This window comes from Thamnophis elegans, chromosome 13 (genome assembly GCF_009769535.1).
Source record: "Thamnophis elegans isolate rThaEle1 chromosome 13, rThaEle1.pri, whole genome shotgun sequence".
Classification (NCBI taxonomy): Eukaryota; Metazoa; Chordata; class Lepidosauria; order Squamata; family Colubridae; genus Thamnophis; species Thamnophis elegans.
Window position 1 is genome coordinate 18,338,377 of NC_045553.1, and position 23,000 is coordinate 18,361,376.

Consider the following 23,000-nt stretch of genomic DNA (forward strand, 5'->3'; position numbering starts at 1 on the left):
GCTGGCCACTGTCAGAAAGAGGACGATGCTGGAGGGATCCTTGGCCAAGAGGCTTCTCTGCTCCTGAGCACCAGACAACCTCACCTGCTGGGTAGAATGCTCTTCCAAGTACCGGGCTTTGCTCTTTTTGCTTGGGAAGCCGTACAGGCAATAAAAACACTGCTCCAGGGCGGTCTCCAGCTCCTCTTTATAAGGATGGGTGTCTTCTGTGGTGGAGGCTAAAAGCTCTTTTTGCAGAACCCGCACCTAGAACAGAAACAAATGTTTAGGTTAAGGAACGTACGGTTAAAGTAAGCAAAGATCTCATTTGGGTGTTCAGGAAAGTAGGATGCTTTAACAAATATGTAGCACACATAGCCACAGTAAGGGGTGCAAATGGGTTAGGGTTACGGTTAGCAAAGGCCAAGAGGGGGAAAGGAGAACAATTTTAACAAGGAAGAAATGGCAGCCAGCAGAAGCTCTGGAGGAAAAAGAGGAGGGAATGGAAACTGTGCAGGGCTGTCCGATTCTCTGCAGAATGAGGCTCTCCCTGCCCTGAAGGGGCTATGCTAGTTCCCCTTCTTCAGAGGATGGGATCTCGCTAGACTCCACCCTCCCCTTTAGGGAGAGGGTGCTTAGACTGCAGCTCCTGAAGACCCTGAAGAAAGTGGATCAGACAGTCCTGCTTCAGTTGGGCTTCAAGCTGTGGTTCAGTGCAGAGAAGGCACTGGTTGTGTTTGTTGATGAACAATGGTGGAGCTGGCATGGCGGTGGCGCATCCATCTTGTGAACCTTCACCTTTCAACGGTTTTCAGTACCACTGGGCAGAGGGTCCTATTAGCTGGTTTCAGCTATTGGGAGTAGGTGGCAAGTTTTAGCCGTGCTTCTCCTCCTTTCTTCACGGCCAGCTCCAATGGGTCTTGACAGGGCGTTGTGCCAGATGGGAAGGAATGAGACCTGTTAATGGAAACTCGTGGCAGATGCACACAATGTCCTAACCCCCACTGGTGGGAAAAGCCAGGTCCTCTTAGAGAGCAGCAAGATCAGGCTCTATGGACCTTGGGAGGGTAGACATGGGGACAGAGAAGGCCTGTCTTCTGGGACCTATAAATATCACTGCTTGATAGATGGGATCCAAAGCATATCAATCACCTTGGATCTTATGGAATGGGCAAAGACAGTTGGAAAAAGGTGGTCCCACAAGTAGCTGCATCCTGAGCTACTTAAGATAATGGTTGCAACAAATCTGTTCAAAGTCTTTCTGCGAGTCCAGCATAATGTCCATCTGGGGAGGGGCAGCCATCCTGCTGCCCAGTTGGTTCCTTTTCTGATCTGATCTCAGAGTTGATGAGGGAATTCATCAGGAAAAGGCAGGAAGTTGATGGCCTCCAAGGCTTCTCCTCATTAATCTCTGCCTCACCAGATGCAGGAAAACACATACTAGATCTCATTGTTGCTCTGAGCAATAGTGATCGGGATACAGAGATGTCACATGGAGACATTGGTTGTCGTTTAACCACTTCCTAATCCAGTTGCCACTGACTGTGAACCAAGACCTTCACAGGGCTGTCAGGCCTACTAGAAGGGTCCGTCCAGGCTTCAGAGATTCTCCAAAAGCTGAAGCATTGCAGCAACTGGGTAATTAGTCTCACTGACTGTCTGGTTGTCAGGTGTCAGCAGGACCAATTCTTATACTTCCTGACATACCCCTTTAACAGATTTACAGAATTGGAAGGGACTTTGTAAGTCATATTGTCTAACCCCCTGCCCAAGCAGGAGATCCTACACCATTTCTGACAAATGGCAGTCGAATCTCTTCTTGAAAGCCTCCAGGGATGAAGCTCCCACAACTTCTGAAGGCAACTTCTGTTCCATTGGTTGGATGTTCTGTCAGAAAAAGAACGTTGGTCCTACCTGAACGTTCTTCTCAGCATGGCGCAGGATGGTCCAGGAATGGGTTGTTCAATCCTTATTTGCCCAAGAGACTGAGTCAGAATTGAAGCCACGCCTCCCGCTTCCCCTGCTGATATCCAATTCCAACGAGGCGCAGCTCCAACTAGAGAAACAAAAGAAGAGCAGGCCCTGACCGGAACATTAATAGCCCCTGGGGACATGAACCTAACAAAACAACAAATTAGGGTGGGACCTGAATCGTCCTGCGCCACGCTGAGAAGAACGTTCAAGTAGGACCAATGTTCCTTCTCCAGCTGATGGTGCAGGAGGGTCCAGGAATGGGACATACCAAAGCGGCAGTCCCTAGGGTGGGAACTCACTGGTCCGTGGCACCCGAGGGAGCATGTACTCCCTGCAGCACCCGACAACCAAATGATGCCTTCTGCAGATGCAAAAGCATCCAATCTATAATGCTTAATAAAAGGTGAAGGGGAAACCCATGTCACAGCTCTACAAATATCCCCAATTGGGGCCTGAGTGTTCCACATGGCCATAGTGGCCGCACTCCTAATCAAATGCGCCGTTATCCCCTGTGGTACCACCTTACCTCTCGCCTCATAGGCCCAGGCAATACAAGCCCACAAACAGCGCCCAATAGTAGAGGGGGACACCCATGACCCCATGGCAGAAGGCTGGAAAGAAACAAAAAATGCCTCCGTTTTCCTGGAGGGCGCCGTTCTCTCTATGTAAATACAGAGAGCTCTCCGCACATCCAGCTTGTGCCACGATTTCTCTTTCCTGTGAGCGGTGTTAGGGCAGAAATCCAGGAGAATTAGCTTCTGAGCCCTATGAAAATAGGAATTTATCTTGGGGATAAAAGCGGGATCAAGCCTCAGCACGACCGGGTTAGGCTGGAAAATACAAAGGTCCTCCCTGACAGAGAGGGCACTCAGCTCTGAGATTCTCCTAGCCGACGTGATGGCGACTAAGAAGACCACCTTTAGGGTAAGGAACTGCAAGGAAACGGTCCTCAGTGGTTCAAAGGGGGGATCCACTAGGGCCAAGAGGACTGTGGACAAATCCCAAGATGGGAACTTGTGAACTACCAGGGGCTTGAGGTTAGCCGCCCCCCGTAGAAACCTCTTCACCACCGGATGACAGCCCAGGCTCTCCCGGCTGTCCAAGACCAGGACAGTCGACAGGGCCGAGACCCGTCTCCGAAGCATGTTATGGGCCAACCCGCTCTCCAGCCCATCCTGGAGGAATTCCAGGATATTAGGGAATGTTGGAATGTTTGGAATGTTTATTTAATTTGTATGCCGCCCCACTCCCGAGGGACTCGGGGCGGCTAACAACCAACGGTGGGAAGGGGGTACAAATAGGGAGTAAGGGATGTTTGGGATCCACATGCGCCTTACGGCACCAAGTACAAAAAGTGGACCACGTGGCATTGTAAATCCTGGTCGTGGCTGGGCGCCTGGAGGTCACGATGGTTCGTATCACCCGCGAGGAGAACCTTGCCTCTCTCAAGATCTCCCTCTCAAATACCAGGTGGTCAACTGAAGCCATTGAGGCTCCGGATGGACCAGGACCCCCTGGCAGAGGGAGATTTGTGGGATCCTCCAGGGTTTTACAATGGACAGACCTAAGAGGTCCGCGAACCAAGGTCTGGGTGGCCAGTACGGGGTGACCATGATTACCTCCGCCCTTTCCTTCACTATCTTCCCCAACGCCCCTGGAATCAGTGGAAGTGGGGGAAACGCGTAAAGCAGATCCCGGGGCCACCTGCTGCATAAAGCACTGCTCCCCTCCGCTCCCTGAGTCGGAAACCGCGTGAAAAACCTGGGGAGCTGGGAGTTTTCTGGGGACGCAAAGAGGTCCACCACTGGCCGTCCGAATCTCCTGCAAATCTCTTCGAACAGTTCCGGGTCCAGCTACCACTCCATCTGGTCCACCGTGGCCCTGCTTAGCCAGTCCGCTTGGTGATTGGCGTCTCTGGATATGTGCTCCGCCTTGATGGACAACAGGTGCCTCTCTGCCCAATGGCTCTGGTGCTGAGATTCCACCCAGAGGGCTCTGCCCTCCTAGCCTGTTTACATGTGCCTTCGTGGCCATGTTGTCCGTCAAAAGTAGGATGTGTCTTTGCTCTACAAGGGCCTGAAAGTGTCGAAGGGCCAGATGAGCCGCATGCAGTTCCAGCCAGTTTATGTTATGTGTAAGATCCAGAGGGGACCAGCGACCCTGGGATAGCTGTGTCCCCAGCAATGCTCCCCAGCCATAAAGGCTCGCATCCATGTTCATAGTAAGTCTTTCTGGCTCCCTGAACACACACACACCCTTTGGCTAGTGCTGGGGAAACCCACCACCTTAGGGAGAGTCTCACATGGGGGGGGGGTCCTCGAACCTGAAAGGTACGGGAGCAAGAACCACTGGAGAGTTCTAGCATGAAGCCTTGTCCAGGGAACAAGATCTATACATGAAATCATCTTCCCCAACAACAGAGACAAGGTGACTATGGGCAAACGCCATTCTCTCTGCAACTGGTTGACTAGCTTCACTAGACTAGCCCTGTGATCCTGGGACAGGAACACCATGCCGGAGGAGGAATCTATGATCACTCCCAAATGCAACAGTCTGGTAGAAGGTCACATGTGGCTCTTCTGGAAGTTTACGGAGAACCCATACCCCTGCAGGGTCTCCACTGTCAGGCCAAGATCTTAGGTTTATTCGATTTATATGCCGCCCTTCTCCCAAGGACTCAAGGCGGCGTACAACATTAAAAGAAACACATACTACAAAAGTTAAAAAGAAATTAAATAGGATATCCCCAAACCCAATTAAAATTAACAATGACACATTTTTAAAAAAAGAATTCAAATTAAAATTAACAATAATCAATACTTTGATTTGTTTTGTTCAGGCCAGGCTGGCTTGCTGGAAAAGCCAACTTTTCAGGGCGCGTCGGAAGGACCAGAGGTCGGGGATTATACGAAGCTCCGGGGGCAGCTCATTCCAGAGGGAAGGCGCTCCCAACAGAGAAGGCTCTCCCCCTGGGGGTCACCAGTCGACACTATCTGGCCGACGGCACCCTGAGAAGGCCAACTCTGTGGGATCGCACTGGACGATGGGAGGCAACCGGTGGCAGTAGGTGGTTTCATAGGTACCCTGGGCCTAAGCCATGGAGCACTTTAAAGGTCATAATTAGTACCTTGAATCGCACCCGGAAGACAACCAGCAACCAGTGCAGGCCGCCTAAAGGGGTGTAACAGCCCCTATCCCGGGCCCGCCAGAGATCATCGACCAATGTGACCAATGCCGTCTCCGTGCTGTATCCGGGCCTGAAACCCGACTGAAACGGATCCAGGTAGGCAGCTTCATCCAGGGACTGAAGAAGCTGACGTGCTACCGCATTCTCAACAACCTTCGCTACAAAGCAAAGGTTGGAGACTGGACGATAGTTGGCTAAAGAAGCTGGGTCCAGGGAAGGCTTCTTAAGGAGGGGCCTCACCACCGCCTCCTTCAAGGCAGTGGGAAAGAACCCCTCTCTCAAAGAAGCGTTGGTAATCGCCTGGAGTCAGCCTCGAGTCGCCTCCTGGGAAGCTGAGACTAACCAAGAGGGACACGGGTCCAGCACACAAGTGGCAGCACTGAGTCTCCCCATAATCCTGTCCATGCCCTCGGGGGTCACAGGATCAAACTCATCCCAGATGGTCTCCACAAGATTCATCCCCCTCGACTCGCCCAAATTTACCCAGTCAGAGTCCAGGCCCGTCCGGATCTGAGTGATTTTATCCTGTAGATACTAAACAAATTCTTCAGCCTTACCCTGCAAGGGGTCTTTCCCAGCTCCTTGGCTAAGTAAGGAGCGGGTCACCCTAAACAGGGCAGCTGGACAGTTATCTGCGGATGCGATAAGAGCGGAATAATGTTGCCATTTTGCCGCTTTTATCACCACTAAGTAGGATTTAATATGAATCCTTACTAGTGTTCGATCAGATTCGGACTGGCTGGCCCTCCAACCACTCTAGGCGTCTTTTCCGGCGTTTCATCTCCCGGAGCTCCTCGGTAAACCAGGGAGGTACCCGGGATCGACACCGGGTCAGAGGCTGCAAAGGCACAACACGATCCAAAGCCCCAGTGGCCGCCCTATCCCAGACTTCCACTAGGGCTTCGGTCGAGATGTGAGCAAGGGATTCAGGAAAAGTCCCAAGCTCAATCAGGAACCTTTCAGGGTCCATCAGGCGCCTGGAACCGACTAGATGGTTTCGCCTCCCTGCGGTGAGGGGTAGCAGTATGGAAGTCAAGCCTAATGAGAAATGATCCGACCATGACAAGGGTTGGATAGAAATATCCCCTAAATCTAGATCATTCATCCACTGCCCAGAGGCAAAAATCAGGCCGAGCGTGCGTCCCCCATTATGGGTGGGGTCTTGAATTAACTGAGTTAGGTCCATAGCCGTTATGGAAGCCATGAACTTCCGAACTGACTCAGATGTCTCGTCAATGGAAGGCAGATTGAAATCCCCCAGGATCATAAGCCTGGGGAAATCAACCGCCAATCCAGCTAACACATCCAGCAGCTTCAGCAGGGCCAATGAAACATAGCAGGGAGACAGGTACGTAACGAAGAGGCCCACCTGAACTCCAAGGCCCCATTTCACAAAAAGGGTCTCACACCCACCTATCTGAGGCACAGTGACCTCCTGAGGTCTGAGACTTTCCCTAATAATCACCGCCACCCTCACGCCCCTGCCCTGGGCTCTCGGCTGGTGAAATGCCCGGAAGCCTGGTGGGCATAATTCACTACGGGGAACACCCCCCTCATGGCCCAACCAGGTCTCTGTAATGCACGCCAGGTCCACTCCACCCTCTTGTATGAGGTCGTAAATGAGGGGAGCCTTATGTACCACGGACCTGGCATTAAGCGACACCAGCCGGAGACCAGGGTCCTGTAATCCCGAGCACCCAGGGGTGTGAAGGGTGATGAGGGTCGGAACGCGCAATCGCTCTTAAACAGCGGACCCGCGTCCCCCGAACATAATTTGGCCCTCGGCCCCCACCATATCTGCCTCTCCCACAAACAGTAGAGATGGTGGACCCCCCCCCCCCAATGGAATGGCTTAATGTCTCCCCCGGAATCCCAACCCTTCCCAGGGGGACCGCTCCAGCAACTCCGCCTGGAGGAGGATATCATCTAAATAACAATGAAGTCTGATGGGAATCGTTCTGAGGTGAGCTGCAAGGGCTGCCATGACCTTCGTGAAAGTCCTGGGAGCAAAAGCAAGGCCGAAAGGAAGAGCCCTATACTGGTAATGACTACCAGCGTAGGAAAACCTAACAAACTTCCTGTGCTCAGGGAGAATTGATAGAGAGAATTGATTACGGCTGGTAAAGTTGGACCTCAAGGGTCAAGTGGGTCTGCTGTTAACGTACCTGCCTCCCAACAGCGTTGCAGCAGCCCTCCCCTCGCTCCTCGAGTCGGTAGCCGAGCTAGCAATTGAGTTCCCTAGACTTATGGTCTTGGGGGACTTTAATTTGCCTTCGCTTGGTGAACACTCTGATGGGGCGCAGGAGTTCATGGCTTCCATGACGGCCATGGGCTTGACCCAGGTAATCCGGGGCCCAACCCACTCAGTGGGTCACATGCTCGACCTCGTATTTCTCTCGGAGCAGTGGACTTGTGATCTTGGTCTGAGGGGTAATGAGATCATACCCCTGTCGTGGTCAGAGCACTGCCTACTGAGGCTCGACTTTCGGAGACCAAACCCTCACTGTAGGGAGGAGGAACCGACCAAGTGGTTCCGCCCCAGGCGACTTATGGAGCCTTTGAGGTTCCAGACGGAGCTTGGGGTTATTCCTGATACTCTCGCCCACAGTCCAGTGGAGACTCTGGTTGCTGCCTGGCACTCAGCAGCATCGGAGACCCTTGACCGGATTGCGCCACTACGGCCCCTCCGAGGCGGCGGATCCCGGAGGCCTCCTTGGTTCACTGAGGAGCTCCGGGAGATGAAGCGCCGGAGGAGACGCCTAGAGCACCTATGGAGGTCCGATAAATCCGTATCGAACCGAGCAATCCTAACAACTAGCACCAAGGAGTACATCAGGGCACTTAGGGCAGCAAAAAGATCTCATATTGCCACCTTGGTTGCGTCCGCTGAGTCCCGCCCAGCCGCCCTGTTTAGGATAACCCGCTCCCTCCTAAATAGGAGGGATACGGGGGAACCCTTGCAGGGTAGAGCTGAGGATTATGCCCAATTCTTAGCGGACAAAATTGCTCGGTTTCGGTCGGATTTGGACTCCATCCCTGCAGTTCCAGCCGAGGCACAAGAGGATGAATTGGTAGACCACCTCTGGGTTGAGTTTCAGGATGTTGCCCCTGGGGATGTGGACAAGGCCATGAGAGCTGTGAGTGCCTCCACCTGTGTACTGGACCCGTGTCCCTCATGGCTGGTTGCCAACAGCAGTGAGGTGACACGAGGCTGGATCCAGGCGGTTGTTACCACCTCTCTTCGGGAGGGGCACTTCCCCGCCGCACTTAAAGCGGCGGTGGTGAGACCCCTCCTGAAGAAGCCATCTCTGGATCCAGCTGCCCTTAACAACTACCGTCCAGTCTCCAACCTCCCTTTTGTTGGGAAGGTTGTCGAGAAGGTGGTGGCCTTCCAGCTCCAACGGTCCTTGGAGGAAGCAAACTATCTCGACCCCTTCCAGTCTGGCTTCAGACCCGGCTACAGCACAGAAACCGCTTTGGTCGCATTGACTGATGATCTTTGGAGAGCCAGAGATGGAGGCCATGCCTCCATCCTGGTTCTCCTCGACCTCTCGGCGGCTTTCGATACCATCGACCATGGTATCCTTCTGCGACTGCGGGAGGTGGGGGTGGGAGGCACTGTGTTACGGTGGTTCTCCTCCTACCTCTCGGACAGGTCACAGTCGGTGTAAGTGGGGGGGGGCAGAGATCGACCCCTAGGCCCCTAGCATATGGGGTGCCGCAGGGTTCGGTCTTATCCTCCCTACTATTTAACATCTACATGAAACCGCTGGGTGAGATCATTCGGAGGCATGGGATAAGATACCATCAATACGCGGACAATACTCAGCTGTATCTGTCCGCCCCGTGCCAACTCAATGAAGCGGTGGACGTGATGAACCGGGGTCTTGAGGCCGTTATGGACTGGATGAGGGCTAACAAGCTTGTACTCAACCCGGAGAAGACCGAGTGGCTGTTGTGTTTTCCTCCCAATAATTCGATCAGTGTTCCATCGCTCAGGCTGAGGGGTCAAATTTTATACCCCTCAGAGAGGGTTCGCAACTTGGGAGTCCTCCTGGATCCACAGCTGACTTTTGACCATCATTTGACGGCTGTGACCAGGGGGGCATTTGCCCAGGTTCGCCTGGTGCGCCAGTTGCGTCCCTACCTGAACCGGGAGGCCCTCACAACAGTCACTCGGGCCCTTGTGACCTCTAGGCTGGAATACTGCAATGTGCTCTACATGGGGCTGCCCTTGAAGTGCATCCGGCGACTTCAGCTAGTCCAGAACGCGGCCGCGCGAGTGATCGTGGGTGCACCTCGGTTCGCCCACATAACACCTATCCTCCGCGAGCTGCGCTGGCTACCTGTTGATCTCCGGGTGCGCTTCAAGGTGCTACTTGTCACTCATAAAGCCCTCCATGGTAGTGGATCTGCGTACTTGAGAGACCGCCTCCTGCCAATTACCTCCCTGCGACCAATTAGATCACATAGATTAGGCCTCCTCCGAGTTCCATCTGCCAGTCAGTGCCGACTGGCAACTACACGGAGGAGAGCCTTTTCAGTAGTAGCTCCGACCCTTTGGAACGATCTCCCCGTGGAGATTCGTACCCTCACCACTGTCCAGACCTTCCGCACAGCCCTTAAGACCTGGCTAGCCCGTCAGGCCTGGGGATAAAGATAACTTGTCCCCACCCGAATGATGAATGAATGTTGCTTACAATTTTACTTCTATGTATTGTTGTGTCTATTGTCTGTATCCTCCCCACCTTATTTTATGTAAGCCGCCCTGAGTCCCCTCAGGGAAAAGGGCGGCCTATAAATTCTAATAAATACAAAATACAAATACAAGAAGGTAAGCTTCTGTCAAATCAATGGAAGTTAAGTAGTCACCTTCCCTGATACCTTCCAGAATGGAACGAAGGGAGGCCATCTTAAACCATTTGTATACTAGGTAGCAGTTCAACCTTTTAAGGTCAAGAATCGCCCTCCATCCCCCTGATGACTGTGGAACCACAAAGAGGTTGGAATAAAACCCCTTGCCCCGGTCCTCCTGAGGAACCACCTCTACCGCCTGGATCTCCACCAGGTGGTCGATCGCCTGGCACATGAGCTGTCTCTTAAGTGCACACTTGGAGGACGTAAACGTACAAAAGGAATTCAGAGGGATGGATAGGAATTCCAGTCGCAGGTCAAACTTCACCGTATTAAGGACCCAGAGACCTACCGACCACCAATGGGAGCCGTCCAAACCCGCTCATTTATTCCAGCGGTTACAAATAACTTTCATGCATCTCTTCCACAGTCATTACTTATAATTCAAATCACATTATGTATTTTAAATTAAAAAAACTTTATATATCTTACTATCAACATACCACGTTTCTCATTTGACTGTGGTTGTTTTAACATCCTTTTGCATGAAATAGTACAAAATTAAAAACACAACCACATAGTAGCATTTCATTAATTATTTCTAATATCATCTAATTATCTAATTATCGCATGTTCTAAGTAAAAATTAATTATGTTTGATAACAAGGTTTCTAATCCTCCTTTCCAAATCGCTGTTTATAATTTATATCCCAATTCCTTTTATTAAGCCAATACATACATACATACATACATACATACATACATACATACATACATACATTGTTCACTATATCCCTTGTCATTTCATTATTGTTATAGTTATTATTTATTAACAGAAATTCATTCTCTAATTATATCAAATTTCCTCTCATCAAACCAACACATGTATGTACCTTATCCTTATCAATTATTTATTTAACATAGCACTCTAGAGATTATTAAATTACTAATCACTAATTACTAAAATTAACTATTTTTTTATTATCAACTTTCATATATCAGCCTGTATCCTTCCAGTAATAATAACAGTCTTATTTCTTTTGTCATTTTTGGAATTGATCTATTTATTTCCTTAATAAAATTTTTGTGGACTTCTCTCCGCAGCTTGTTGCTTATAGCATCACTTAGGTAATCTCGATGCCCTCTGCTATTTTAATCAGCTTATCTTTGGTTGTCAATCGTGTTTCTGAGAAGTTTTCTCTCCTTAAATTCATCGTTTTTCCTCTTTTTCTTCTTCCATGCCTTGAAATCCGGGGTAGAGTTCCTGTCAATCTAATTCCCTTTTCCATACTCCCCTTTTCCCACTTTCAACCACATTCACTCCACTGGTAAAGTAATCAGTTGTCTTGTCTTTATAATCATTTTCCCCTTCAATTTTTGGGACTTTGACCCCATCATTTTTTGCTGTTATAAACTCTATTTTTTCCATCTTCTTCTCAATTCTCTGTTATTTCTAATAAATTTTGAATTCTGGCCAAGATGTTTTGCAAAGTTATTGTTTCTTTTGAATATTGTGCCATTTTGCAAGCTGGTAGATACTGCCACTCTGGCTTTCAAGGGGGGGGGGCGGAGCTGCAGCCGTTGCAGCTGGAGCGTGTTTGCAGTAGTGCCTCCCGGTTTTATTTTATTTTATCAATTTTTAGTACTCCTACTCGATTCTTTTTTATTTAATTAACATTTTTTGGTGGAGATAACAGCGTAGAACATAATACAAACAAAAACTTTTGTTGCTGCCGAAGAATTAAACAAGCAGGGGAAAAAGAAAGAAACATTATGGCACCAGCCTAGGATCTCTCCCTCCAGTGAAGACAGCAAAACAACCATGAATTGAGGAGCTCTTTGTTGGCAAGAGATCTGTAAGTAAAACTAACCCCCCCCCCCCCCATCTCCAACAATCTGGAGAGATTGGAACAGGACTGGCAAAAAGATATGGCAAATCAGCATTTACTAGACTTCTCCAATCTGGTGGAGGGGGAACAAAATGATTGCCAGCTCTTATCACAAACAACTAGTCCAACAACTTCCTTTATTGAGTCTAAGTTAAAGACTAAAAAGGCAAAGAACAACCAGATAATTCAGAGTATGGAGAGTTTACCCTGGGAAAATTCAACCGAGTTTATGGCAAAGCAATGCCTTCTCACAGCGCAAACGGTGGTTTCAATATTTGAACAATTAATTGCCATCCAACATAATGTAGAGTCACTGAAAAAAGATTTAGCTGTTTTTCTTCAAATGCAATATCGGGCCCCAAGAACTCCCACTAAAGTTCTGGCAGAAGATTTGATTAACTCCCATTCGCAGGATAAGGAAAAGGAAATAGAACAAAGAGCCAGAGAAACAGTTAAAGAGGCAGATAAAAGGAGACAGTCCTCTAAAAAAAACCAGTCCCCCCCAGACAAGGCATCGAGAGGAAAAGGTATCAAAAAAGAAGAAATCAGGAAAGAATCCCTCCCTCAATTACAACCATCACATAGCTCGCTACAAACACAAAGGATAGCTTTTAGAATCCATTTGAACAGACTTAATTATGGACGTTGGAATTCCAGAAGTGCAATATTAAATTCCCTAAGCCAGCTTCTTCACTGTCACAGAGGCATGATTGATCTCCGTGCTGTGGAGTGGTTACCCGAGGCCCCAAATTGGAAGCGGATCCTTCTGTCTTTCAAACAGCCCACCATACCACAGATGTTATTCAAGATGAAGGCATTTTTAGCCTCCTTCTAAATCTTTCCCATCAGAGTCTTTGGTGAGGAAAGGGTTATCCCGTTAATAACTAACGTGCGAGCCTCCAAGGCGAATGACACCACCTCCTTTTCAACCTTGGAAAAGAAAGAGAATGATAGTGGGAGTCAACCAATCTTGCACGGAGAAGAAATACTTAACAGCACAGAAGCTGGCCTCATTAACACTTTTGGTGCTCTCCCAAGGAAAGAACAAGACAATATATTATCCAAGCTAGAAAATTTAAAGAAATCCTTATTGGTCACAATGGACACAGCAGAGCCACTTATAGACCTGGTTTCCCCAATAATTGAGCCTCTCACTTCCCCCCCCCCCCCAGACAACAAGAGATTGCATGAATTCAAGATCATAGTAAATAGAAGCCAAGACCCAAAGGGGGTATTAGAGACCCCAGAAGAGATGGAGATGTTTTCATGCCTGTGAGAAAATTCCATGACACCTTCATCACCCCCAGCTCCAAACCAAGATACTGAGAGTCGACTCACGAAAGAGCCAACATTGCAAAAAATGAAAGATGACCTAATAACGCCTTGCCCTACAACCAGAGAAGAGGCTTCAGAATGGCAAGCTCTGCTAGCTGGTGCTAAAACCTCTTACCCTGAACAAGTTTCTCAAGAGTCTACACATGACCTAGACGGGTCCTCCCTATTTTTAAAGAAGACCAATTCAGTGTGCGATGACACCTCAATCCATGGTAACAACCACACAACTTCCCTTTGTATAAATCAAGTTTCCTGATGAGCTCCAAAAGTTGACCCACTCTCCCTTATAACCTGGAATATAGCAGGTTGGTCCGTCCCATCAAAAGACCAACTCTTTTTTGACTATATATCACAATTTGACATCCTCTTCTTGCAGGAAACCTGGGCCTCCACAGAGATTCAGTTAGATGGCTATTGGGTCAACTCAATTCCGGCTGTCCCAAGCAAGGTGGGGGGGGGGGGAGAGCTAAAGGGAGTATTGTGACATTAGTTAATACATCCTTGCATTTTAAATGTGTACCACTGCCACCTTTCCAGTCATGGGTTGTAACTACATTACTCTTATTTAAACAGGTGGAGATTTTGCTATTCAATATCTATATTCCTCCACTTAATAAGAATAATGAGATTAACAAGATTTGGGACAGCATAGAAGATTTTATTCTTGGCTGTTCAGCCAAATTCCCCAAAGCTGCAATAATTATAGGGGGGGACTTAAACGCTAGGATAGGTCCAAATGACCAAGCATTATATAAGCAGTTTAAGATTCACTATGATGAAAATGTAACAGATGAATCTTTGCATGCCAGACAATTTAAAGACCCTAAAGCTAATCGGGCAGGCTTATGTGTAAGACAAATGACTGAACGTTTGGATCTGTGTATCCTTAACGGGTCCCCATGGGGCGATTTCCCAGCAGAATATACTTACCGGGGAGCAGGAAGAAAATCCACAGTTGACTACTGGATAATATCATATGACTTCCTGAAGTTCTTACAGAAGATAGAGGTAGACTCGCAATTGGAAAGTGATCATAATACAATACTCCTTACTCTCACATTGCACCAGAATTCTCTAAGGGCAGGCACAGCCTACCTACCCAGGTTAGAAACTCAAAATACCCAGGTAAAAATTAAATAAAATGAGAAAAACGCTAAGGAAGTTACCAAATGGATGTTAGCCCCTGAAACCATAGAGTTACGTACATCTCTACTAAGAAATAACTGTGGGGGATCTTACCTAGAGGGGTTTGAATCCTTAATTGTAAACTTGAATTCGGTTCTCAGTAACAGATCACTAGCTCACCCCAAAATGCTAGTTTCAAAAAACAAAAAAATGGTTTGATAGAGATTGCGTTCAACTAAAAAAGATATATAATGAAGAATACAAGAAAAGTAAAGGTGCCCCCTCCGAGGAGCACACTTACTACTTAAAGCAGCTGAAAACACAATATAAGAACCTTCTAAAAGAAAAGAAAAGTGTGGCCCTGAAGGAGTCTTGGCATAGACTAATTACGGCTGTCAGGACAAAAAATACATCCCTTTTTTGGTACATCACCAGGGGACTGGGAAAACCTCCCCTACCCCCTACAAATCAGGTTCCAATTCATGCCTGGGAAGAGTACGTTAGGGAGCTTTATACAGATCCTGACTATGTAACCAAGGAGAGCCAAGCTAGTTTGGACCACACTCCTCACTGGCCCCCTATTACACCAGAAGAGATATCCAGGTTGATCGGAGCCCTAAAGGCTAATAAGGCACCCGGAGCTGATAATGTCCTGCCAGAAATAATTAAAAAGAACGCCAGTTGGTGGGCTCCACTTTTAGCATCACTGTTTACATTTATAGACAATACAGGCCATATGCCTAGAGATTGGGGAGTAGCAATTATCATGCCAATTTATAAAAAAAGGGAATAGAAATGACCCAGGCAACTACAGACCCATTAGTCTTCTAAGCGTTATTAGTAAATTGTATGCCAAACACCTAAATTATAAACTTCAAGATTGGCTAATTTCAGGGGGGATAATCAAAGATGAACAAGCCGGTTTTAGAGAAGGAAGATCGACGGTGGATCATATCTTGGTACTCCACCATTTAGTACAAAAATACACACATAAAAAAAAAATCCTCTATTTTTGTGGCCTTCCTGGATTTTAAACAGGCCTTCGATTCAATATCCAGGATCACCCTCTGGAAGAAGTTAAAATGCACCACTATCGATAAACGCCTCCTCTTCCTCATACAAAAATTGTATGCCAATTCCACCCTGAAAGTGAGGCGCAATCCACAAGCGAGTTTAACCGGCTCAGTAAGAGTACAAAAAGGGGTACGGCAGGGTTCCATCCTGTCCCCCTCCCTCTTCAACTTCTATATTAATCCCCTGATTGAGCTTTTACAGAACCCGGATATCCATCCTCCTAACCTAGCACAACGCAAAGTGCCAATTCTCTTATATGCTGATGACACCACTATCATTTCACAAACCCCATTAGGACTGAAGAGAGCAATTAGGGCAACACTCGGCTATTGCAGGCAAAACAAGCTGGTCCTTAACTTCGATAAATCAAAAATTTTAGTTTTTGCTAAAAGACCACGCCAATATTCCTGGCAAATAGAAGGATATAGTTTGGAATAGGTTAGAACATTTAGATACCTTGGTGTGGTTTTCCACTCGCTAGGGACATGGAAGGCACACCTGGATCACACATTGCAAGTAGCCATTAGGTCCTCAAATGCAATCAAACATTTCTTTTATACTGTTGGAGGTCAGTTAGTACCTGCTGCCTTAAAACTTTTTGAGGCCAAAACATTGGCACAAATTCTTTACGGGGCACAAACAGGACTCCTTGCAAAGAGAGACTTGTTAGAAACCATTCAAACAAAATTCCTGCGAGCCATCTTAGCTGCTCCCAATGGAACTCCAAATGCCCAGTTAAGAATTGAGACAGGTATGCCTCAAATTCAAGTAAGAGCCTGGAAGATGATGGTTATTTATTGGCTTAAAATGCATATCTTTCCAGAGGGACTGTCCCCACTAGTGTTGACTGAAAATTTCCCTTTCCCCTGGAAACAAGCAATTGATCACAAGCTAGGCTCTTATGGGCTTTCACCATTATTCTTAATGTCCCTAGGCTTTGAGCAAGCAAAGCAAGTAGTAATCAATAGAATGAGGGACATGGAGTTCCAAGAAGAATTAAATAGGTTGCCTCTCCATAGTAGGGACAGAATCAAACAGGGTGTGTGGGAATCGGCAAGATATCTAAATGACCTGATCTCACCAAAACAAAGAATAGCTTTCTTCAGAGCCAGATTTAACATTCTTCCTTCAGCACTCCTCCAGGGCAGGTATAAGAGAACACCTATAGCCGAACGCGTTTGTATATGTGGTAAAGGAGAAGTGGAAGATAATTCACATTTACTATTACACTGCGAGCTATACAGAGCTTGTAGGTCTGCATATATTCTCCCCTTATTAGAGAGATTGCCAGGGAGGGCAGACAATTTTTATCTAGGCTTTCTCCTCCAGGACACTAACCTGGTTACCACGTATGCAGTGGCAAAGTTCTGTGCTGCTGCAATGTCCATAAGAAAAAAATTGGCTACAGTATAGTACCATCTTGTACCAATTATCTGGACATACCTTTAACAATCTTTGGACCATAATGTTATTATCCACTTTTAATGTAAATACTTTTAATTATATTTTAATGTTAGTATTTTTAATATAGTGTAAAGACAAATGTATATTGCTGGTCTTTGACCGTAATAAAGATCTTACTTACTTACTGGCTTTCAAGGCTTCTTATATTAAATTAGCTTAAACGCAAGTTCATTTATGATCTTCAAAAAAGAAGGTTCTGTTTCTTTTTCTCTCCCACTGCCAGTAAGACTCTCAAAGTGCACCTGTAAAAACAATTCGTGCCCTTGCTTCTTATCACTTTCTATAAACAAATTGCCAAGCCTCGAGATACAAAGTCAGTGAGATCAAAAGGAAAAGGGAAAGTGTATTGTTTCAAAAACTCAAGTCTCCAGCCTCCAAGTGGCAGTATTGCTTCGCACTCTCTAATGTTATTTCAAACTTAAAAGAAACAGAGTTCTTAAATGGAATTAATAGCAATAAAAGTCCTTGTTGAAATAAGGAAGATTTTAATCCATAGATTAAGAAAGAAAAATAATAAATAGAAGAAAAACTGATCTGTTCTCTTTTTTTAAAAAAAGTTGCGAGCACTTCAATCCACAAAGTAGAATTATAAAGAAAAAGAAACACACTATCCAAAGCAATCCAATATAGGTTAATTTTGCCGCTTGTTTTCTTCCGCTTTCGAATTTAATTTAACTTAAAAAAAAATTGGGGGGCAGTCTTTTCCAAAACAGTAAAGTTTCCTCACCAGATGGACACACTTTCTCTTTCCGCTTCCGGAAAGAGCCGTCCCAACTTCATCAGCCTGGGGCTGGACTTTTTGTCGTCAGCTTGAAGAACTTCTCTTGGATCAATCAGGGACTTTGCGGTGTCCCTGAGATCAGCAAAATGTATTCTTCCTGTTCACTGTCTCTACGGGACGGTTTAGGTCCGATTGGGCCATCCAGCGGCAAAAATATTGGTAGCAGTCTCGGAGCATCAAGACCGCACATCTGTATCATCGCAATGTTGGCTCCTTCTCTCCTCTGCGCTTTTTCTAGAGTTTACCTTGGTTTACTGAGAAGCCCAATGCTGAGGTCACAGGAATGGCCTCAAAAGGGAGAAGTCAGGTAAACAGAGCTTGAGCACAGGCCAAAAGACGCACTTGAGAAAATTCTCCTGTTCATTCCCAAGAAGATAAAGCGGGTGTATGGGGATTGGGAGCAAATTCAGACGTGCAAGATTCTATTACTAGACTTGCTCCAATAAAATTAATCCTGACCTACATGGCATTGGGTTTTTATTTTAAAACCCCTGTCTACCTTGTAGAGCAGACACTCCAGAAGACAAAGCCGTGGAGAAATTCTGAAACTGATTCTGACCAAGCCCAATTATAAACTCAGTTTAAATATGGCAATAAGGGAGCTGAATCCAAACCGATTCCCAGATAGAGCTCCCACAGTTGCCATGGCCGTTCTGCTCAGGAGGGGTGATCTAAGGCTGTGACTGGGCACTGCTTTGCCACGTTATCTGGGATTCCTTTTGACTTGCAGGGTCCAGCCCAAGGGGGGGGCACTCTCAAACACTGGAACCATCATTATTTAACCAATTATACAAGAGGTAACCTGTTGGATCTTACCAAAGATAACCTGAGACAGAGAACGGAGCAGCGGATTATCCCTCAGGGCTGAATAAACCTGGTAGATTACAAATGTTATCATCTTTTTCCATAAGAAAAAGATCCAGCAGTAAATAGATTAGCAGACTTTTATTCTACTATATTTTTTATCAAGTACTTAATCAATTTCTTTGTAACACTTTTTGTATTTTATGCTTTCTTTATACATTTGAGATTTACTGGATTAAGTTTTAAAAAGACCCTTGTACTTACCTGAACAATCGTTCTTGGTGCGCTGCGTGAGAATCCAAAGGAATGGGTTAGTATCGATCTGCTTGCCTAGAGACTGAATTGAATAAACGTGGCCATGCCTCCCTTTTTCACTCGGCTGGTCAGTTTTTTCAATGGAAGGCATGGCCATTTTGAGATATGAAAACACATGAGGTGCCGTCCTAACCTTGAAACCCCCCTGCCCACTACGACCCTGGACCAAATCGGGAAAGGGCGGGGTTGGATTCTCACATAGCGCACTGAGAACGACCGTTCAGGTAAGTACAATGGTCTTTCTCCAGTGTGCTGCTTAAAGAATCGAAAGGAATGGGATATGCCCGAGCATGCTGACCTAAGGGTGAGTAGATGACCGATCCAGGGAGCCAGAGTTTGAGTGAACAGCCTGCAGTACCTGACGTCCGAAGGCCACTTCTGCCAAAGCATAAACATCCAGTTTGTAGTGTTTAATGAATGGCGACGGAGATGACCATGTCACCGCCCTACAGATCTCCCCTACAGAGGCTTGTGTGGCCCAGGCCACAATGGTGGCTGCGCTGTGTGTCGAGTGGGCTGTGATGTGACGGGGTGCTGGGCGGCCCTGTACCCCATATGCCTTGGCGATACAGGCCTTCAGCCACCCAATAATCGTGGATGAGACTTTTTGTCCCATGGAGCCAGGAAGGAAGGCGACGAAGAGGGCCTCCGACCACCGGAAGGACACTGTATGCTTGATGTAGCATCAGAGAGCTTATCGCACGTCGAGATGATGCCATTTCCGTTCACGAGTGTGTCTCAGTTGGGCACAAAAATCTGGTAACACCAACTCCTGAGCCCTGTGGAAGGTCCTCCTGACCTTCAGGAGGAAGAAAGGGTCAAGCCAGAGGACCGCCCTACTAAGATGGAAAATGCAGAGGTCGCTGTGGACCGACAGGGCAGCCAATTCCGAGACCCTGTGCGCCAAGGTGATGGCCACAAGGAAGGCCACCTTCAAGGTCAGTAGACAAAGGCTGATGGAATGGATAGGTTCAAATGGCACAGAAGTCAAGGCTTCAAGCACGGCGGAAAGTTCCCAGGACGGGTAATGGTGGATCGTCGGAGGCCTGAGGTTGGCGGTACCCCTCAGGAAGGCATGAACCCTGGGATGGTGTGCAAAGGAACATCCTGTGGTTTCGTGGAGAACCGTGGAGAGCGCCGCAGTCTGTCTGCGCAAGGTGTTTGGGGCCAGTCCTCTGTCCAGGCTGTCCTGGAGAAATTCCAGGACTTGAGGAAGCGAAGCCGATCTCGGGACAATCCCCAGGGGACGGCACCACCTGCAGAAGGCCAACCACGTTACATTGTACACCCTCATAGTAGATGGACACCTGGCCGCTTGGATAGTGCAGATGACCCATGCTGAAAGGTTGTCCCGCCACAGGATGTCCACCTCAATGGCCAAACGGCCAACTGGAGCCACTGAGGGTCCAGGTGTAACACTCACCCTTGGGTGAGGACTATCCTGTTGTCCGGAATCCTCCAGGGAGGGGCAATGGACAGGCTGTCAGGTCTGCGAACCAGGATCTGCAGGGCCAAGAGGAGTGACCATCAACACCTTCACCCGTTCTGACAGGATTTTGTGAATCACCCTCGAAATGAGCGGTAGTGGTGGAAAAGCGTATAGAAGTCCCTGGGGTCAGGGGACACAGAGAACGTTGACACCCACCGCCCCACCTGTCCGGAACCTGCTGAAGAACCAAGGCAGATTAATATTGGTTGGAGATGCAAACAAGTCCAACATTGGCATGCCGAACCTGCGGGTCAGTTCCTGGAATAATTCCGGGTGGAGCCCCCACTCCGCCTGGTCCACAGTCTCGCGACTCAGCCCATCTGCCTGTAGGTTCCACAAGTCAGAGATGTTATCCGCCCTGACGGACAGGAGGTGAGCCTCTGCTCACATGAAAAGCGCCTATGCCTCCAGCATCAGCCCCTTGGAATGCGTACCCCCCGGCGGTTGATATGTGCTTTGGCAGCCACATTGTCGGTGAGGATCAACACGTGCCACCCCGCCACTAGGTCTTTGAACTCCTGGAGGGCTAGATGAATGGCCTGAAGCTCCAACCAATTGATGTTGTTGGTTAAATCCTGGGGGCTCCAGCGACCTTGGGCTACTTGTGAGTGGGTGTGAGTGCCCCAACCGTACAAGATGGCATCGGTCGTGATTGTGACTCGATCTGGCTCCCTGAACTGAGAACGTTTCCGCAAGGTGGAGAAGGTCCATCAATAGAGAGAGCGGATCACTTTGGCAGATAGTCTCACCGTGATGTCCGGAAAGCCCCTGTGCAAGTTTCAACCAAAACATTGTCAAAACTGGAAAAAAAATACTATTACTGAGCTAATTCAACAGAAACTAGACTTAGAAGCTAAATTAGATTCCTTTAAGGTTGATCTCAGTGATAAATATGACAAACTAGAACTAAGACAGAATAGTGTAACAACTGGATCAAAGAAATGCAAACAAGATACCAAGAATTATCCTCTGAGCAGAGAAATGAAATATTTTTTGGAATTTAGTAAAGAGGATTCAATAGAAATTCAAAACATTTACAGAAGAAACTGCACATATAAGAAATTTACCATGTGATATTGTATTTATATGCTTTAAAACCTAATAAATATTGGTGAGGAAGTAAAGGCAAGAAAGAAATTGAGAAATTAAGTGGACAAATGAAGAAGCTAAACTGTAGTTGAGGCAAATGTCTTCATTTTTCTTACTGTCTTTCCCTCCTGTGAAACCCCTAGACTGGGATATTAAAGTGCTGACAACTTTGGGACTATGCAATGTTAGAATTACTGATTTTAGGTCAAAACATAGATTTTAGGAAGACCAATGTTCATAAGAAATACAAAAGAAAACATTGAAGGAAGAGTTCTTAAATGCTATAGGTTTTTCCTTTATAGAAAATGTCAGTTGGTCTTACCTGAACTGCATTTCTCAAAGGTCCTGTGGGAGGAGTCACTGATGGGTTATTCTCATGTCCAATCTACCTAGAGACTGAGATTAAAGTTGAGGCTACTCCCCTCTACTTCCTCTGCATGGCTCCAGTTTAATCAAAGGTCAGTGCTCCAGGGATGAATCTGGGAAGGAAGGATAAGGAAAAACGACAGCCTGCCCAAAACCCGACTGACCAATAGCTAACAAATCAGGTTCAGGCCCTCCTCACGCTAGCACCCTATTAGGGTGGGAAGTGATTCCTCCCACAGGACCTTTGAGAAATGCAGTTCAGGTAAGACCAACTGACATTCTCCAAAGTGACCTGTGGGAGATGTCACTGATGGGACATACCAAAGCTAGATGTCCCTGGGAGGGAATTAGAGGCCTGAACCCCTCAAGTGTCCAGCACTCACTGAAGAACCCTTGGCGTAAGCCTAAGCGTCGAATCAATAGTGCCTGATGAAAGGCGAGGGCGAGGCCCAGGCCACCACTTTACAAATATCCTCTATAGGCGCCTGGGTTGACCAGGCTGCCGACATAGCCACACTCCTGGTGGAGTGGGCCGTGATATCGGCCAGCATCGGAAGGCTGCTCGCCTCATATGCCCTGGTGATAGCTAATCTAATCCAACTACCAATGGTTGAGGGAGACACCCTAGCCCTGAGGTTAGAAGGCTGGAAAAAGACGAACAACACTTCTGACCTCCAGAGAGGAGAGATGCGTTTCAGGTAGATACCCAATGCCCTCCTCACATCCAGGTGATGCCAGGAACGTTCCCTCTTCCTGGAAGGCACCGGAAAGAAGTCCGGAAGAACCACCTCCTGCGCCTTATGGAAGGGCAAATTTATTTTGGGCAAATTTATTTTGGGCAAAAATGAAAGGTCAAGTCTGAGAATGACTCTGTTTTCATGGAAGGTGCACAGGTCCGCCCTTGATGACAGCGTGTTGATTTCAGAAATGCGCCTGGCAGATGTAATGGCCACCAGGAACACCACCTTAAGAGTGATGAACTGAAGGCTCACTATCCTCAACGGCTCAAAGGGAGCCCCAGTCAGTGCCTGCAGGATGGTAGGCAAGTCCCACGTAGGAAAACGAGGAACCACGCGGTGCCTGAGATTAGCTGCCTCCCGAGAAACCTCTTAATGATTGAGTGCTGTGCTAGAGAACGAGAGTCCCCCCTCCACAAGAACGGTCACCAATGGCGTGACCTGCCTCCTGAGGGTGTTATGGGGAAGACCCTTCTCCAGCCTATCTTGAAGGAATTCCAGCACCTGTGATGCAGAAGCCGCCGTCAGTTCCACCTGT

General features: G+C 47.5%; 1 protein-coding gene across 8 annotated transcripts in view; it reads right to left on the bottom strand.

Moving 5' to 3' along the window:
• The window catches only part of CABIN1 (calcineurin binding protein 1), a 157,961-nt gene that overhangs the window by 55,051 nt on the left and 79,910 nt on the right, over nucleotides 1-23,000 (bottom strand). For all 8 annotated transcript variants that reach the window (XM_032229942.1, XM_032229939.1, XM_032229937.1 and 5 more), the window contains one exon: nucleotides 85-246. In XM_032229942.1, coding sequence (XP_032085833.1) covers nucleotides 85-246 — 162 coding nt within the window. The remainder of the gene's footprint in view (nucleotides 1-84; nucleotides 247-23,000) is intronic.